Genomic DNA, 19,820 nt, shown 5'->3' with positions numbered 1-19,820 from the left:
AGAACAGATTAGGCTTACCAGAAGGGGAGGGGGTTGTGGAGTGAGCAAAATAAGAGGAAGGGGCCAAGTGTACAGTGAAGGGTGGATCACTCCGCAATGTACACAGATGTTGAACTATAATGCTGGACACGTGAAACTTACATAATAAAAAAATTTTAAAGAAAAATAAATAAATGAATTGTATCACTATTATGAACAATACTGGATCGAATCACCTCAGGAACAGCCTTGTCTACACAGCTCTAGGAGGGGAAGTGTGCACTGGAGGGAAAGGGCCTCTCCAGGGTCACCAGGATACTGACAAGCTGTTCTTCAGGGCACGTGCCCGAGTCTTCACCCACAACAGACAAAGTGCCAAGTGCTCCCATCCACACCAACTGAGTTTGTCAGGCTTCCTCGATTCTGCCAACCTGCTGGCTGTGACATAACATCTCGTTGTGAGTCAGTGTTTCCCAGATCATTAGAAGAGTTGAGTGTCTTCTCAGGAGTTTACTGACAGCACGTATTTCCTCTCCATTGATGTTTTGCCGGCTTTCTGTTTTGTTGTTTGTCTTTCACTAACTGGTAGGCATCCTTTATACATTCTGGATACTAAGGCTTTGTTGGTTACATGCGTTGCAAATCCTCCTCTCAGTCCATGGTTTTGTCTTTAAATTTATTTTTTGCTTATTCATTTAACAAAAGTTCTACTACATTTTAAATATAATCAAATACATCAACCCTTTGTTTTACATTCATACTTATTATGTTATGTTTATGAAATCCTCTCCTCCTCCAAGGACACTGTTCCATCTTCCTTAGGGCACAGAGTAATGATTCAGTAAATATTTGCTGACTACACGAATTCTTTCTAGTTTGTTGATCTCCTGGAAGTGGCACAAATCCAATTTTTATTTTTGTTTAAATCCCTTGCTCATAGAAGCAATTTGTTATTGCAAAATTGGACTTAAATGTAAAAGGGGTTGCTAACCATTTATCCCAAAGAAGCCAAGCTGAGCATGACTTTTGGAACACACCAGTGGGAATAACTAATTATTCTTCTTCACAAAAGATACAGTTGAGAAATAGGATTTTTTAAAATAGCAATATTTAGATTAGAAAGCAGAAAGTCAATCTTGTTACCAAGGGTTACAGAAATAGAACAGAGCACCTAGAACAGCCCACACAGTGAGAAATTTTATTGAGCATCTATTACGTGGTGGACCTGTAAAGAGAGTTTTGGACTTTTTTCTTTAAAAACAAATGCAATCATTAGGCGTCAAGGCACAATAAAATTCTTAATGCCAGAGTTACTGCCATCTATAGCTCCAAGTCAGTAATTACAACTTATCAACGTCATCTACTGCTTTTCACTTTGTAAAATCTTTGTCTGTCAGCTAACTCCTTTCCGTTCTCCACCGCCCCCACCCCAGCAAGGCCACCTCACTTCACATCTGGTTTACCGAAACAGTCACCTAACTAGTCTTCCTACTTCCAGCTTCTCTCCCTTCCCTCACTCTCCAGATTAATCTTTCCAAAACCCTGTTGGTATCAAGTCTCCTTTCCATTCAAAATTTTCAGAGCATCCTCAATGCACACTGTATAACTATAACATACAAACTTACACAGTGTCCCTTTGATGAGTATTTAAGTCATTAAAAATTTTCCACTCTTATGAATAATACTGTTAGGAACAATACTATTCATAGTGCGAGCTTTCTAACCTGCTTTTTGAGGGCCTCCATACTCTGGCACCAATTAGCTCTCTTCCTTTCCCTCCTCCCTCTGTGTAAACCCTTTGCTTTGTCTGGGCTGAGCTTATGCTCTCACATCTATGCCTCTGTCCCTTCTCCTCACCATATGAAGGATCCTGCCAAGGATCAGCCCAAGACCCGCTTCCTCCCAGGGTTCTTTACTGACTGCTCGGTGATTATTCTTGCCTCAGGTCCCTAAAACATCACGAAGTTAGCACCTACTGCCTGGACACTTTTTAATATATCTCCTGGTGCCCAAAGTAGATTAAAAGTGATCTGTGGGCAGGATTGATGTCTCAGAGGGTCTTGGGCAGGAGTATTGAGCTCAGTTCCTTACAGGATTCGATAAATATCTGCCATATAGCCCAAAATGTATTACATACTTCACATTAAATTTACAAATGCTAAAAAAGCCTGAATAACCTCCTATCAATTGGGTTATCTTTCCCAAATGAAAATAATTCATTGTAAAAAGGGGGAAAATAATACAAAAAAATTAAGAATATAAAAGTCACCTAAAATCTCAGTACCAATTCTTAAATGGAAGCACATTCATCACTGAGGAGTCGCACACTGTGAAACTCCCCCCGGGAGTGGGCTACATGTCCCTCAGGCACCCCTTCTCGGGGTGGGAGAAAGAGCTGGAGGAGAGAGACCAGCGTGACAGTCACACCGCGCTGGGCAAAGACCCACGTGCGCAGACCCTGGCCTGTGCGGGTTGCCACCTCTAGCCTGGCACTCCTCCGCCCCAGCCGAGCAGAAGGGCCGAGCACAACCACCTACCACCCTCTGTCTGCAAGTCAGGGAAACTGCTTCTGCCACCGTCCGTCGCTGGCCCTTTGAAAGTACTGCTTGCTGCAAATGCTTGCAAAAACAGTGAAAGAGGGGAAGAAGAAAACAAAAATCACCATAACCACTAACCATGCACACACACACACACACACACACAAAATTTGGGCTCATACCATGCATGAGAGGCTGTGTGGGTCAAGGTTACAAGCGTGGCTGCTGGAGCCTAACACCGGGTCTGGCACCTGTCCCACCACCCACAAGCTCTGTAACCTGAAGAAACTGCTCTCTGCTCACGTTCCCCTACCTGGAAAATTAGAAAAGGAGTAACAGTACCTGCCTCACAGGGTTGCTACGGGCTTAAATGAGATGATATGTGTAAAGTGTACCTAACAGCATGAGACACATAGAAAGAATATCCAGCTATGAGTTATGACGACACAATTCTCCATGTGACCTTTTACCTCTTTATCATAACCATGTTGTCAAATATTCTTAGAATTATAGGGCTCTGTATTCTACCTTTTTTTTTTTACTTAATCATGACTATGTTTTAAAATATTCTTTGAAAACATTATTTTTGAAGTATATATAATTAATTCTCTATTTTCTAAATATACCACAATTTATCATTTTCTCCTCTTGCTTATAAATAATAATGTGATGGTGCACTTAAAACTTGGGTCACATCCTTGGTTACTTTCTTAGGACAGATTTCTAACCTAGAATTTCTAGAATAAGATGGCAAAAACATCATTCAATGTTCATATTAACAAACTGCTATCCAGAAGTAACAGACCAAGTTTACTCTTACCAATCCTGTATGACAGTGGCCTCTAACTATGCCCTCGATCGAATTTTAGTGTTATCTCTTTGTCTTCTTTGCTATTTGGGAAACAGGAAATTGATTTCATTTGATTTTGATTTTGATGATTTTGATTACTGGTGAGGTTAAACCTTTGTTTATATTGGTCATGTGGATTTCTTCTTTTGGGACTATTCTGTTCATGTGTCCATTTCTGTTTGTCTAATGGTTTTAGTTGAGTTTTAAAGAGGTTATTTTCCATATTATAATGCTCTTTACATATTAGGAATTTAATTTTTCCATCATATTTTTTTCCGGTTTACTTTATGGCTTAGTGGTTTTCATTTACTCATCGATTCAGCATGTAGTGACTGAGGGCCTGCTACATGACAGGCACTGTCACGGGTGCTGGGGATTCAGCAAGGGGCAAAGCCAACTAAAATCTCTGTCCTTGGAGAGCTTACATCTTTAGTGGGAGCTTCTAGTTGAGTGCAGTTTCATTGAACACAATCATCTAGTTCCTGAACACCTGTTTCACAGTAACTTAAACATAATTGGTCTGTTAATGCCATCTTCCTTTCAGAAAACCACTGTACCCACCCAAATATGGAGGAAGAGAGACCCTGGAGCTCGGCCTAATGGAGAACATTTGATAATCCTTTCAGACTGAAAGGACACCCTTAGACTTTCAGATGGGACTCGAGGCATCAAGAGCACACTTACTGTTATTTCCTTTTTTTCCTTCCTCACAGGTGCTTCTAAAACTTTACAACCACTTGGACACAGTCTGGGGCTGGAGAAATCGGGGCATGCGGGTGGGACTGATGAGAAGAGGGAGGTTTGGGGTCTTGTCGTAGCTCAGGCTCTTATACCAAAATACCATAAACCGAGTAAGTCATAAACAACAGAAATCAATTTCTCACAGTTTTGGAGGATGGAAGTCCGAGGTTAGGGAGCCAGCAGGGTCAGGTTTTGGTGGGAGCCTCTTCCATGTTGCAGACTGCTGACCTTGCGTTGTATCCTAACCTAGTGGAAAAAGATGGAGCTAGCTCTCCAGCCTCTTCTTAAAAGGGCACTAATCCCATCCCATTCATGTCATCCCTACCCAAATACCTCCCAAAGTCCCCGCCTCCAAACACCATCACATTGGTGAATAGATTTCAACATGTGAATTTCTGAGGGAAACCAATATTTAGTCCGTAACACGTCCCATAAGCAGAGCAAACTGTGCCAGAAGTGACTATGGAATGATGGGTGCAACAGCTAATTTCACAAGGGAAGCACCGGAGAGCCAGGGAGCAAAAATTGCCTCTTCAGCAACATGTGTGCACATGTGACTCAAGGACCAGATGAGTGGCGACCCTCCAAAGCCTCAGCACTTGGAAACAACTCCAGGGCAGGGGATAGAGGGTAACCTGAGTTGACTGAGACTGTGTTTTTGGCAATAAAAGAATAGGGAATCAAAATGGAAATTGAATGGACTTGTAGAAAAATAAAGTTCTATTTCTTATACATCTGAAAGACCTCACTGTGTTTTTGAGAAATCACAAAAAGAGAGAGAGAGAGAGATCATTGTTTAAACACTTAAATTAGAATTTCCCACAGTCCTTAAGAAGAAAGTAAAAATGCAAATGGAAAATTCCACTAAATTAGGGTAAGTTTAAGCTAACTTTTAAGAGTGTAGCTGGGAAAACCTTATTCGTTCCAATAATCCCAAGGTGGAGGTCATCAACTCCTCCTTCACCTATTGGCCACTCACAAGTACCACATATAGAAGTACTCCACAGAGCCAGATTAAACACAACTCACTCCAAAGTCACCCAGCACAGATGAGCAGGAACTTCAACACAACAGGAGCTCTAGGCAGTCCTCCTCAGAAGATCCCTCCTTCGCCTCCTCTCCTTGCATGGCACAGGCTCAACTCTGCAATTCCCCCTTAGCCCTTTCCCTCTGCCCTTTCTCAGAAGCTGGCCTCCGCCACTGTTGGTTTTCTCCTCACTGAAGCAGAGCTGTTGGCTCTTGCTAGGAGGAAGCAAGTAGAAGAGCGGAGAACCCAGATTCAAAAGATGGTTCAGAAAAGATGCTCAACATCACAGATCACATGCAAATCAAAACCACCATGAGCTAACACACGTTACAAAGTGGACAAACTTTGAAGACACGCTAAGTGAAACAAGATGGGACAAATACAGTACAATTCCACTTACATGAGGTACCCAGAGTAGTCAATTCATAGAGACAGAAAGTAGGATGGTGGTCGCCAGGGGCAGGAGGGCGGAGGTGGAAATGAAGAGCTTGCGTTTAATGGGTGCAGAGTTTCAGTTTGGGGTGATGAAGTTTTGGAGATGGTGGTGATGGTTGCCCAGCAATGCGAATGTACTCAATGCCACTGAACTGTATGCTTTAAAAAAAAAAATGCTTAAAATGGTAAGCAAAGAACCAGGAGGAGGAGGAGAGGATGGGATGAGGGAAGGAGGAGAAGGAGGAGCTGGAGGAGGGCTCCTCACAAGTAAGTTGAATGGAAACACAGAACACACGGGTCTGGATTTAGTACGTGGAGAGCTAGGGTGAATTCCCCATTCTGTGGTCTGAGACATCCCAAAGGAGCTCCAGAGAGCGGGCTATGCAAAAAGTAAGATTAAAGCCAGAAGTGCGTTCTAAGAGGGTGGCACAAAGCGAAGGCTCCCACTCCCCTCCTTCACGGACATGGGGCACCCTAGATTCCCAAAGGCCTCAATTCAGAAGTCAGGGAAAGGGGGAACCTTCAGGGGCCACTTCAGACTTAAAGGCATATCTCAGTTGCTACTCCCTCCATAAAGCCCTTCCTGACGTCCCCTCAACCATGCGTTCTCAACACAAGCCCGCCCCTCCCCACAAAGGGGACAAAAATTGGCCCTTGGAGGGAAAAAAATCTTGCTCTTTCTACGCAAGCACAGAAGTGCGTACGACAATTCACAGATAGGCGGTGTATCTGTGGTACTAAAATTCTATAGTGCAGGGTGGTGATGAGGGGGAAAACGTCCAAGGGAGAGGGGCAAAAACACAAGCACACAAAGGTTAAGAAACACGGCCCTAAGTTTGGGGCTAACGGTGAGGCTCCCTGCCCTCCAGGCCCGCACAGTCCTCGTGCTTGTCCCACAGGCTCGACTAGGTGCGCTCCGGCAGGGGAGCACGCGCGACCTCACCCCTTCCAACGCCCCCGGGCCTGGGCCTGGTCACCGTCGCCGCGCGCAGCAGCCGAGGGAACCGTTCCCGCGAGCAAGGGAGGGGCAGGTGCGCCCCGGGCCCCCCGAGCGCCGGGGCGGGGCCGACTCTCACGTCGGGGGCGGAGCCGAGGCTCGCGCCGCCCGCGGGACGCCCTTTGTCCCGCAAGAGCCCCGCCGCTTGCCTCGAACTTACCCCCGCAGCCGGGCTTTTCCCACCGCTTCCGCCGCGCGCTCCTCCAAGGTGCCCGCGCGGAGACGCCCAGGGCGGCGAGAGAGCCGCGGCGGCCGCGAAAATCTGTACACACCGCAGCGCGGGCCTGGTAGCTGGGTCTCTGTGGCGCAATCGGTTAGCGCGTTCGGCTGTTAACCGAAAGGTTGGTGGTTCGAGCCCACCCAGGGACGATAGCTCCTGTTTTCCTCTCCGGGAGTTCGTTTTTAAAACCGCAACCGAGAGGTTTTTAACCGAGTAGAAGTACGGCACTACCCTACTTCCAGGACAGAGGAAGGCAACGTCCTCTTAATACTATTTGGCGCCAAACGCGGTGGCTCGAAGAGCGACACAGCTTCTAGACTGGCAGCTCCATAGCTTGTTAATTCTAGTCCTGCCAAATATTCAGGCGAAATGCGCACATAGGCTTCAGAAGAACTGCACAACGTTATTCAGCAACAGCATTGGAATGGCAAAAACAAAAAGGAAAAAAACAAAACCAAAAATATTCAGTTGCGCATTGGCAGGTGATGAATAAATACCATTCGTTTCTCAGAAAAAATCTCAGAAAATACCACCAAAAAGCAAATGTGGTTATTCAATATTGCCTTATATACAAAAGGATTTGAGGGGCCGTGCACATGCAGACACGCAAGAAGAGTCATCTAAAAGTATGTGGAGGCACAACCATCCCAGGAAACTATTTGCTGAATTAAGCTGGGTTACAGCTTGTGGACAATGGACTTGAATCTAGGCAAAGGCGTTAACGTTTACTTTAGATTGCTGGCTGAATTCTTCCTAAAGTTAAACTCAAGCAGAAATTGCATGGGTTCCTGTTACAAGGTCTTGAATGACATGTTTTCAACCCTGGTCTCACAGAAGACATGAATATTTTTCAATCAGATGATTCACGTCCGAATTTTTATAAAGATAGAGAACCACATGATATAATAGGATAACATGATACTCACTTCTGCCAAGATGGAGGTCATGTTGTGGTTGCTTTGTCTCTAGGATGTACTTATCCTGGACAGAATTCAGAGACCTAGAAGAAGGAATAGTTAACTGTCTCACTAGGCTGTCTCTTAGGGAATACCTTGGCAGACGCTGCTGGCTGACAGTTATTTATGAAATAATTGTTGATAGTAAAATATCCTCTACTTGGAGGGATGGTATAGCTCAAGTGGTAGAGCACATGCATACCATGCATGAGGTCCTGGGTTCAATTCCCCAGTACCTCCTTCAAGAATAAATAGACCTAATTACCTCTCCGTACCAAAAAAATTATGTGTATATCCTCCACTGTCTAGTAAGGAGATATAGTGTTGTACTTATGGCAGAATAACAGAGAGCCCGCTGTTTTTAGTTGGAGGCCTTTCTCATGCTCTTCAAAATTCCAAATTTTCCACCTAGACTTATGGATAGCTTACAGTGGAAACAAGGCGGGGGTTGGGGAGATGGAGATTAGGGCATAAGATCATTTCTACACTGTTCAAATTTAGTCTAACAATTCAAGATAAAAAAGGTGCAATATTTGCTATTACTGAAGTGATGGGAACTTAGTGTGTCCTTCCACTTTGAAGCTGAGTATAATGTACACTAGGTTATAAGCTCCTTGAAGGAAGAGACTATTTTATGTTATTAATGATGATTTTAGATTCTAAAAAATTTCATTCAGGATACAATTCAAATTCTCGAGCTCAAAACACAAGGGCTTTCATGATCTGCAGCCATGTCGCCCACCCTGTTTCTGCAGGAAATCTTGTAGAGGTTATAAGCACTTCGCAGGAGTTCCTTGAATGGCCCATGATGCCTTACACCCCCTTCTCAGCCAGGCACCTTTCCCTTGACCCCGATGTGCCCTCCCCCACCTCCACTCTGCTTACCTGGATAACATCTGCTGAGGAGCTGACCTCCTCAGGGAGGCCTCCCCTGACGCTGCCTCCCTCTGTCTGACTTAGAGGCCCCTCCTCTATGCATTCATCACACCACCCTGAACCCAGGGAGTTACGTGTTCCCTACACTGCAGCAGGGACCACGTCTTCATTCCCACCGCTTGCTTCTCTAGCACGAGCCTGTCACATGGCACATGCTGAGGACCGAAACAATCCCTGCCTTGTTGGGGCATGTGGTTAACAGAGACAGATAAAAATGCATATGATAAAGCATGAGGAATACAGAAAAATATTCCCAGGCCCTGCAGAAGGAAGTCAGCATAAATGGGCTGGACTGTGTCTTCATGGAGGATTTGAAGCAAACCTGAAAGATCCAAACAGGTCAGAAGGCAGGGGAGGAGCACTGAAGGCTGGGGAAACTTCAGGACAGGATGAGAGGGTGGTGGCCGTGGCAGGAGGTGAGCACAGCCAGTATATGGGCCAAGTGTACTTAAATAGGGTGCAGGGAAAAATGTTCTTAGCTTGTGGAAGGGTGCTAAAGACCAAGGGAAGAGGCTGGGCCTTACCCTTAAAGTAAGGGAGCCACTATTAAAGGTTTCTGTTTCAGGACAGAATGAAATCTATTTTAGATGGTTGGTCTGGCAACAGTGTCAGGGAAATAAGAGATCTGAGGACAGTTAAGATGCAATTATATTTCAGAGGAGAGGTGATGAGGCTCCCGGCTAAGGTGGATCTTTATCCACCTTTGAAAGATGTAGATTAATTCAAGGGAAGGCTGGTCATGACTTAGGGATGAAACAGGAGGGAAGTGTGAGGGTGAAGCCCACATTTAGAGCCTGGGGGACCCAGAAAATTGATGTGGGGCTTAGGAGGGGTCTTAAACCGTGAAATTAGAAAAATTATAAATTGTCCATACTCTTAGCTTCCCTAACTTGTGGCCAATTCTCCACCATGGAGCTCATCTAGAACCTGGTCTCAGAAACAATCTTCATTTTTTTAAAGTTTAACTTCATTTTAAGTTACACTTCATTTCTTTAAGATAAACCTCCCAAGAGACTACATAGGGGTCCACAGAGCCCTGTGAAAATCTGAGTGGGACGCTAAGCACCCTCTCCCCAGAGCATACATATTCACAGAGAAAGTTTTACTTACATTGTCCAAGGGAGTCACAGACCCCCTAGAGCAGAGCTCTTGGTTCCCAGGTTTGGAAGTCCCGGCTTTGTATTTTATTTATTCGATTTGTATTCTAATTACAGAGCAAGGCCATAAAGCATGTCAAATCCAAAGTTTTCAGGTATGGAAAGATTACTAAACTTAAGATTTAAAGGTAACACAAAGAACAAGAAGAGTCTAATACAATTGACAAGTCACAAAGAGAAGCCAGTTTCTTCTTTCTTTTCTGTTCTTTTTCACTGAGCAATTAAGTAGATAGGTAAAATTTGTAGTAAACGACTTGAGTGAGACAAAGCTGCCTTGAGGTCTTAACACTTAATGCTTTATTGCTGGAACCACTGGATGTACTGGCAGTGAAGGGCTTTGACATATTGATCCTTTTGGGGTCGCTTCTATAAGGATTTACACCATCAGCAGATACCAATTCGCATTTCTTTCCTTGGGAGTTTCTTTAATGATGTCCAGAAAACTGTCATATTTTAGTTGCCCCCTGATAAAAAAGGAATTAAGCCGTTTCTTTTTTTTTTTGGTAAAAACAACCGAAGTTATTGTCTGTCAAAGATGACTCAAACTAGTTATTACCAACAGGTAAATCAAATACACATTTAAAATAAGATCCTCAACTACGTTAGTAATAAACTGAGAAGCAGATTACCGTAGATTACTGTATGCATGTGTGAGCATGATGGTAGTCTATCTATACTTAGTTGTACAACATACTCACTTATGCTAGAATACAGGCTGGTCTGATAATTGGAATTCACTATAATAAATACCATACAGGTGAAAATCTGCAATGGGTAAGAACTCAGTCTAGAACTGAAGTTTTAAATATAGGATTTCCCTATTAGTTACCAAGCACAGGGATTCTTTACAGTAACCACAAGTTCCACATCAGTGAGGCGGCAGTCTGCAACTCAAAACATTCTGCCATCCTGCTGAATAGGCAGGTTTACGCTGCCCTGGGCCTGGGGGAGCTTTAAACATCAGGTGAGCTGTAGACACACTTGAACCTCAGCATGTTTAGATCATCTCTGCCTCCAGACCCAGTGGGAAGCTTACAATAAAGAGAAAGCTGGCAAGAAGGGTGCTTGATCAGCTATTATGTGCCTGCAATAACTAACCAGAAGATGCATTTTCATTTTGAGATTTGAAGGATTTCACAGGAGTTCCTTTTTTCCTGATGACCTCTTGCTTCCATGGTGACATTCAGTCTCCTGATTAAATCTCTCCAGTACCAGAGATTGTCACTTTAGCACTTTGCTGTCTTGCAAAAGTTATACACACAATTAATACTATGTAGCTATCCAAAAGTTGTCAAAAAACTAAGATGAAAAAATGCTCTTTAAACTTTAAGTAGACACAGATCACACAAATAGGTACAACAGAATCTCTTTTTATTTCTTAAAGTTTATATGCATAAAAATATGAAAATGACTGCAATAGTTATTTCCACTGAATGTTAAGATGAATGCTCCAAAATCATCTTGGTGTTTTCCTGTATTTTCCCAGTTTTTCCTTACAACAAACATGTGTTACTTTTGTAATCGGAAAAAAAAAGGGGGGGGGGGTTGGGAGTAACTCTGACAAATAATTTTGAAGTAGTGAGTCCCTAGCAAAGTATTCTTCCCCAAGACTGCCACACTTAAACCTTAGTAACTACTGCTACTAATTCAAATCACAATAGCACTGGCGCTGTTTGAGCATCCAAACTTTAAATGAAGCTAGAGGTGGAACATGTATCAAGTTCAGCACTCTCAACTGCTATCGTAACCACTCCTGTCAATCCCAGCTCTACAGCTTACTAGCTCCGTGCTCTTTCCTTATCTGTTAAACGAGATAAAAGTACCTTGCTCGTAGGGATGCTGAGGTTTAATGAATTATGTTTCATATATAACAGAATCCGACATACAGTAAGCCTTACATGCACTGGCTATTATTTTCTCCCCAAGCTAACTGCTGTATGGTGACCCACCTCGGTTACAGAAATAAATGTCTTGGGGGAGAAAGATACTTATAATGTAAACTCTTAGCACATCAACACAAAAATAAATTACTTTTTCCTGTTATAGATCATTTTCTGATCATTTAACATCATATAAAGTTGTAGAAACAAGTTTCCTGCCACCTTTTGTAAGGAAGAAAGAGGAGACAAGTTGTACAGGGGAGTTCACATTCCACACCACTCTACCAGAAAGCTTGGGCTCCTATATAGACCACAGAACCATTACAAAACAGTCACACATTCATATATCTAATACAATGACTTCGTTTGGATCAACTAGTGTTTTTCTCGAACTTACATAACTAAAATTTAAAATGTAAAAATTTAATGTACCTAGTTGTACAAACTGCCAGAAACTATACACTACTTTTCATTTTTAACATTTTGAAATCTGCATTCTCCTACAAATACAAAATGAAGCCAACAAAGAGAACGAATTCCTGATCACTTAAATCTATAAAACAGATCACATGCTTTATGGGCATAACCAAATGTAAAACCTACAGTAGCTTACATTTTGTTCATGACAAGGCCAGTGTGTAAACACTATCTAGAAACAGTACATCTTCCCAAGAGTAATAAATAAATATTAAACTAAAAAGAGTTATCAAGCATTCAACAACTGTCAAACAGATACTCATCAAAATGAGGCAAGTCTAATGAGTCATTTGCTAAAGAATTTAACGCTGAAGTAGAAAAAAACTCATCAAAAATATCAGCCTTCATGGGACTTTCCGAGTTCAATGTTCTAACGTCAGCGTTATTTGTGAGTGAGTCTGGCTGCACTCCACACTGATTCTTCTTGGTGGGGCTGCAGTAATTATGATCCTGTCTCAGATGTGTGTTTTGGGGAATATTGTTTAATTCATTAGGAACTGGTGCTGGGATATGGTTATCACCCATTTCTAAATATCGAAAGTCAGTCTCCCCATTTTCTGAGAGCTCTGTTGAAACAATAGTTGTAGGAGACAGTAATTCTGCTAAAATTTCTTCATGAGTTTGACTCTTGTATGGGGAAACACTAGAAACTGTGGTACATTCAGATTTGCTATCGGCAATATCAATTTGATATTGTAGTTCTTTTAACAAGTCTTCTATTGATTCACAATCATCGGGAGACCCACAATGGGACACATGTTCTGAATTTTCACTTGGAAGTGTTCCATTTTGGGGGAAAGACATAAGAGCAGTTAATTTCTTCTTTTTTGCCTTAAGTTTTTTAAGAAGTTTTAGACGAAGTTTATGAATCTGACCCTCAACTGGGTCCCCATGGTTTGCTGCAGAAACACCATTTTCATTTCCATGAGAACTGTGGTTGAGGTTAGCTCCATACGAGGTGTTTCCACATTTCTTCGGAACTTCCGAGTCACCACTACTGCTTGCTTGCAGAGAAGCAGTGCTGACTGACGATGAATGGCTTGGTGAAGGGTTACCAACTGGAGGAGGCTTACCTGCACACCTGTGAGCTTTCCTGGATGCCCGGTTAGCCTTCTGTTTTGTACCTTTAGTTTTAAAGCCACCAAAATTACTTGCCCCCTTAACTGAAGGCTGCAGATCAGTTATAGTGTTTCTATTATGAGCTGAAACACAAGGTGGCATAAAAGAAGCACCCTTGCTTAATAAGCCTTTAACCCAACTTCCCACAAATGGCTTCTTCTGATTTTCTTTCAGAGATGGATTTTGTAATGACTTGGACAATGCTGCAGTTTCTTTTTCCTTCAAATTGGACACCTGAGATATAACACGTTGTTCTGGTTTTAACTTCTCAGGTTTTGGTGAAAGAAATTGTTTTGGTGGAGAATCCTTCTCTAGGGCAACTGTACGTTCTGTTTCTGCTGACTTTACTCCCTGTATAGGGTCAGTAGCATGAATACCATTCACAGATTTACTAACTACAGCATCTTCTGTATTCAGCTGTAGTGATGTCATGTTTGTATTTACAAGAGGAGATGAAAAGTTTAAATCCACAAAATGGTCTTGCGCAAGCTTGTCCTTGCATGGAGCTGATACTAAAGAAGCCATTACTGACTCTCGCAATTGCAAAGTATTTGTTTCGACAACTCCTGTATTTCCTGCCACAGGTTTATGTTCTAATAAAAAACCTTCAGAGTTAACCTGTATTTCTTCAAGGGTCAAAGGTAAAATATTGTCAACCAAACCTTTCGGATCTGAAAGTAAATGATGTCCAAGGGCTACAGCTTCATCTTGTGAAAGAGTATTAGGAGCAATTGACACGTCTGTAGGGTGATTTCCTGTGGACGTTTGGGCTGAGGCAGCATCACCCACAGAACACGATGCTGGCGAAACTTGTTTCTCATCACCGAAATCATGTTGCTCATTAGTCTTTTTAAGGAGACAGCAGGCAGATGCTTTGTCTGTCATTTGGGATGTTTTTCTTTCCCAGATAACAATATGTATCTCTGAAGAAGGAACTTCAAATTTCTCATGCTTTTCAGAACATGGGCCTTTTAAGTCATCACATTCCAGCCAACTTCCTAGGGGATGGGGAATGAAAGTGAAAGAGGTTAGACATTCAAACTCTGCCTTCCCAGGCCAACTTTCTTCGGGCCTTTTTAACTGCTGCATCACTGGACAGTCACCAAAGGACGACACTCGAGAACATGGCTTTAACCTCACATCACCATCTTTCTCTGCCAAATGTTCACGCCTTTACTTGGATAACACAGGTTATGGACTAACAGCCAGATAAGTGAAAAACTGAGGTAGTGTTTACTCTTTTCTAAAATGCCCACAAAACAAGACAGAAAATTGTATTTCACTTCTGGAACTTAGAATACAGTATCACTTAATACAACTAACAATATCAGAATGTAAATTATTTCCATACATATGAATTTTCAAGATAAATTAAACTTGTTACCTCAAGTACCAACACTTAATTCTGTATTTCTCTTTTTGGTTAAAAAAAAAAAAAGCTTAGATTTTTAAGTGTCGGCTCTTATTTCTGAGCTCCTGTTTTCTCATTTGTCAGGTGGGAATGAGATGATGGATGACAGAGGAAGAGGTTGAGGCCTCCCTACACACCAAAAAATCCGAAACAAAACCATCTGCTAAGTTTATGTGGAGACACTCTTACAAGCTATCTGAACCCACTACTTCTTATCCTATACGTATTAAAACTTTGAGAATCTTCTGTTTGCCTAGGTCAGTGGTTCTTCACCACACATGCATATTAGAATCACAAGATTATTTGGGTCCAATCCTCAGAGACTGATTCATTGGAATGGGAGAACCAGGATTTTCTTTTTTTATAAGCTAACCATACAGTTTTTATATGCTGTCAGGGTTGGAAACTATCTAACCTCTTCTACCTGCCCAAGAGGATTTTTTATTCTCTAGAATGCAATAAAAAAACAAAACTTTTTTTTTTAGCTTTTTTATGTTGAGAACCACCTTCCTCCAGATTCTAAAGTAGGTTATAACTATTTATACATGAGTTTCAATTTGCAAAGTGCTTTTATAAACACATTATCATGTCACCTATCTAAATGATCCCAAACAAAAGAAAACAAAATTAGGAAAAAAATTCAAGTGAACTCTTACCAACAGCCTGATAAAACACTTTAAGGAGACTAAGTTATCTTGTCTAAGACAAAGTGAACATTATTATAAGGGGAAACAAACTCAATAGTAAACCACATTAAACATATGGAAGGGAAAAAATTAGCAAAATTTATGAGCTGTACTATTTAACCTTCTATTGAAAAGTTTAATTATTTAAATACAGGCTTTACCTTGACTATAGTTATTAACAAACTATGGATTTCAGATATTCTATTTCACAGTGAGAGAAGGTTAAACAGAGTGTGTAATATTTATATTACTAACAATTTTATTTATATTATTTACTTTTATTTATATTACTAACAATTGCAAACTAAGCAAAACTTATTGTTGTTCTCAACCAAAAGCCTCTAGTCGATGCACCTTCTTCAGAATTATAAAGTTATAAATCTAAAAAATCAAAATTGCCACCGTTCATTTTTTTCCCTGAACATGTATTACTCATGTAATAAAAAGAAATAAAAGCAAAGATATTAAGTGAAAAAAAGCAAAATGTAAACCAACAGTAATATATGATCTCATTCTTTGTCTAAAAAGAAATATGCACAGGCATGCGTACACCCATAAATATGTTGATATAAATAAGCAAAGGTAGAAGTTAGGAGAGATTCCAAACCCTAGTGACAGGGTGGAGGACAGGGACAAAATGGCTCTAGGCAAGGACAAGAAGAGTCAAGGCAGAGGTTGTTCTTTAAAGAACAAACTAGAGTTAGTCTCCAAGCCTATTCTAAGAAAAATGTTTAAACACTTACCATCAGCATCTAAAATCCATGTTATAAAGTGATTGTTTGCTTGGTACTGAATTACAGAAGTTATTTGATAAAGACAGCCTTCAGAGTGAAATGAATAGCGCTCCAGGTCACTATGCGGTAAGCCTTCCACAAAGTGCAGCATGAATATGGGAGATACTCTGTGGGAGAGAAAGGCGAGACAAGTCGAACAAATGTAACACCATGCGTCTGGTGATACAAAAGATGGTCTGAAGCAAGTCAGTCACACATAACACTTTCAAGGCCAACTGCACTAATGTTTCTTGAGAACCTCCAGATGTGTGCCTTAATTAGAAATGGAGAACTCACTCTACGAAGTATGTAACAATAAACCCTTCTCAAAATGTATCACTGACAGTTGGAAGCCATCATGCAATAAGGTTCTAACACAGACCATTAAACAAAAATTGCTCTGTAAGCCGCAATGCGGCTTTGGCTTAGAGAAGATTTCTTGGTAACTACTTTGCAGAATCAAAGGAAAAAATCCATGCCTTTTAGTATTTTCTTTGGCACCAAGTGCCCAAATTAAAAATTGCTTTTTGTTACATGGGACAGGTAATATATGGGAAAAAAAACTCCAAAACCTAAGGTATTAAAATAAACATTTAAAAAACACCAACATGCTAATAATTTGGCCTATTTCTCTGTTTTCTCAACAAGTGGATAGAGAAAAAAAAAAGTAGAGCGACCTATCAAATTAAAATTTCTACTTACAAAAAGTTTAATTTGTAACTAAGTAGAGAAGAAAATACAACACACTGGTTGGTCTACTAAACTTCAAGACATCAATAATTTCAAAAGTACATTTCATTATTACAGTAACATGCCAAACCAGAAAATAGAACCCAATGATAAGCCTCACTCAAATAACTAAATTTAACAAACTTACCAAGATTTAGGAAAAATATTGAGTATCTCTCTTCCCATGATTTAAATAGTTGTCAAAACTTACTTAGCTTATCAAAATTTATTCAACTGAAATAAACATGAATCAATGTCCAAAATGCAGATTATTCAGTCTATAATTTACAAATTATATCTTTGTAAATTACAAAGAAAATTTACAAATTATCCCTTGTCAGTCCTTCTGTTAGAAAAAAATCAAGTCTTTAAAATTTAAGTACCCATTAATAAAAAGTCCTGCAAAACTGTCTATATAACACTAAACTTCCATTGTTTTTGTCACACATATTTCATTGATCTAAGATGCCACTGATTATAAAATGTACCATTATGAAAGAAGACTGCCAATTAAACTATCTCATGCCATTAATTTTTAGATGTATTCCCATTTCAACTATGTCAAAGGTGAGAGAGCATTTGAATCAACAATCCACAGTAAAACTAGAGATACATCCTCACAGCTGGATATGCAGGCTTTAGTTTTTTTGGCCTCATATGACATCTCTTCAAGATATTTGCTTAGGCTAGTCACTAAAACATTCTCTTATCCCTAGACTACGCAATCTAACTAGTTTCCTCTCTTCTTTATATGAGTTTACACATGGAAAATGTTAAATAGGCAGCATTTACTTCTTTGGCATATTTTTAAAATGGTACAACTCATACACGTTGGCATCTTGGAGTCAATAAAATGAAGCATATGCTTCCTCCTTTTCTAGTTTATTTTCCTCTCTAGGTCTTGTAGACCCTGGAGTCCCCTAGAAATCACAGCATTTTCCTACCCATAATTCCCACTTGCCTCATTTCCAGCCTGTAGATGAGGAAGGGATTTTATTTACCACCCTGGCAGTAATAGGTTTTTGAACTTGGGCTTCCTAAACTTGAGTGTGTAAGATGATGCTCAGAGCGGAAGAGAGCAAGTTAGGTTCTGATTCAACAATAAAAAACTGAATGCAAAAGGTTAACAGAACTGGAATCAATAGTCACAAGAGATTTCAAGCTAAGATCCATTTGCATTCGCCTCCCTAACAGGAGGATCTACCCTCAGGAAAAGACAAGAAAACAGGAAAGAGAGAAAGCAAGCACAGAACACTGAATCTGTTCCACAAAGAGTAGCCAACTTGTGCTAATGGCCTGGAGTACAAATTTTTGATTTTCATCTCAACTAATGTAATATTCATTCATATTTTAGAAAATGTATATTTAACAATGTGTATATATGTACTTCTGAACTCTAATAATGTAGGCTTTAGGCAGAAAAAATCTGCAAATGTAATTTTTAAATCTCATATTTTAGATCTATTATATCATTGAACTACTTTGGAATATGGCAGAAAATAAAAAATATCAGTAAAACTAGGTATAGTTCAAATAATCAGAATTGGTTCATGTCAATTGTAAATAAGAAAATACATCTTTAGAAAAAGTCAGCTGTTCCACGAAAGTTTACAAACTGTATTCTCAGGAGGTAATTCAAGGATCTCACAAATAATAAAGTATCTCCTGCCAAACAGTGAAGATTTAAATTAAGAAACACAATTTAAACTATTTTACATATCAGTATTCCATCCAAAATTTGCAGGGGAGAGTGTAGTTTATTGTTTAAAAAAGTCTCAAAATCATTGTATTAGGGACTTAAAGAAAGCTCTGTAAGCACAGAACGGAAATGTCTTACTTTAATTCTGTCACTCCTTTATCCTTCACAAGCAGTTGTTTTTTTAAAAAAAAAACAACTGTTAAAACTGAAGTTTAGGTAAATAAGCTTTTCAAAAGACAACTGAGGAAAGTGTATGGCTAGACACCTAAAGGAGACAGTGGCAGTAATGAAAGGTTCATTTGAAGAGTTTGTGAAGTAGAGGGGTAGAGGGGTGGTTTGTGAAGTGGTAGAGTGCATGCTTAGCATGCATGAGGTCCTGGGTTCAATGCCCAGTATTACCATTGAAAAACCAAATAAATAAGTAAACCTAATTACCTCCCCCTCAAAAAAAAAAAGTTTATGAAGCAAAATTAAATCACATTCTAAGTCCATGTCATCATGTTATGGATATAATTTTTAAACATTAAATAAAAGTAGCAGATTTGGACCTACTAGATGCAATCCATCTGATTTATCAATGGCCGCTTTTCTCTAATGGGAACATAGAGATGTGGATTACCTGAAACAAGGTATTCAGGGAACTTTCAACATGATTCGTTTTTAGAATGCTGTAAGACTGAATTATGTACAGTATTATGATGGGCTGAATTACTTTTAAGTTATCCTAAAAGCTATATTAAATTTGTTTCTAAATTCCACTAGATATCAACAATCAGTTCACACAAATTTCAAAGTAAAGAAATTACAAAGGACTAAAGACCTTGTCATTTAAAATTTAAGTGAAACTTTACACACTAGTTCAATTTACTTTTGAATACAGTAAATTCTGTATTCAAAATTATAAATTCTGCTTATAAATTGGCCCATTCATTAGAACTCTAAACACATTTCCTGTTGAAACACTAGATACATTTCCAGATCACAGTATGAATTTTTAAGTAAAGCAATGTATTTGTATAATTAAAAGTTATATGTTGCAATGCAACAAATTAACAGATCAAACAAGATAGTAGTGAGTTTATCTTCAATGCCTGGGCTTGAGAAAAGCAGGTAAAACTAAGTTACATAGACTAAGAAGCCTCAAGTGATCATGGTCCAGCGCAGGATGACAGACCCCCACATCCTGTTGCCCTTCTATCACCAAGGAAAGC

The 19,820-nt window shown here is 40.1% G+C and overlaps 2 protein-coding genes and 1 non-coding gene across 7 annotated transcripts in view; 1 reads left to right on the top strand and 2 right to left on the bottom strand.

The window, feature by feature from the left end:
* Positions 1 to 6,859, bottom strand: part of ALOX5AP (arachidonate 5-lipoxygenase activating protein) — a 62,981-nt gene extending 56,122 nt beyond the window's left edge. Inside the window, exons 1-3 of one of the 5 annotated variants that reach the window (XM_074378005.1) lie at positions 6,513 to 6,637; positions 5,535 to 5,728; positions 4,251 to 4,353 (exon numbers count right to left, since the gene is read on the bottom strand). The gene's annotated coding sequence lies outside the window, so the exon portion shown is untranslated. Of the gene's footprint in view, positions 1 to 4,250; positions 4,354 to 5,534; positions 5,729 to 6,512; positions 6,640 to 6,726 lie in introns of those variants that run through there. The other 4 variants (XM_074378006.1, XM_045514147.2, XM_074378008.1 and 1 more) reach the window with 4 other exon arrangements.
* A 2-nt stretch (positions 6,860 to 6,861) lies between these two features.
* TRNAN-GUU (transfer RNA asparagine (anticodon GUU)) lies at positions 6,862 to 6,935 on the top strand. The gene has a single exon. It is a non-coding gene; the product is annotated as a tRNA-Asn (tRNA).
* A 4,254-nt stretch (positions 6,936 to 11,189) lies between these two features.
* The window catches only part of USPL1 (ubiquitin specific peptidase like 1), a 29,636-nt gene continuing 21,005 nt past the window's right edge, over positions 11,190 to 19,820 (bottom strand). The window contains exons 8-9 of the mRNA XM_010951532.3: positions 16,152 to 16,309; positions 11,190 to 14,309 (exon numbers count right to left, since the gene is read on the bottom strand). Coding sequence (XP_010949834.2) covers positions 12,430 to 14,309; positions 16,152 to 16,309 — 2,038 coding nt within the window. The 3' untranslated portion in view covers positions 11,190 to 12,429. The remainder of the gene's footprint in view (positions 14,310 to 16,151; positions 16,310 to 19,820) is intronic.

This window comes from Camelus bactrianus, chromosome 14 (assembly GCF_048773025.1).
Source record: "Camelus bactrianus isolate YW-2024 breed Bactrian camel chromosome 14, ASM4877302v1, whole genome shotgun sequence".
NCBI lineage: Eukaryota > Metazoa > Chordata > Mammalia > Artiodactyla > Camelidae > Camelus > Camelus bactrianus.
The sequence above is the reverse complement of the archived record's forward strand: the minus strand, read 5'-3'. Positions and strand labels throughout refer to the sequence as shown.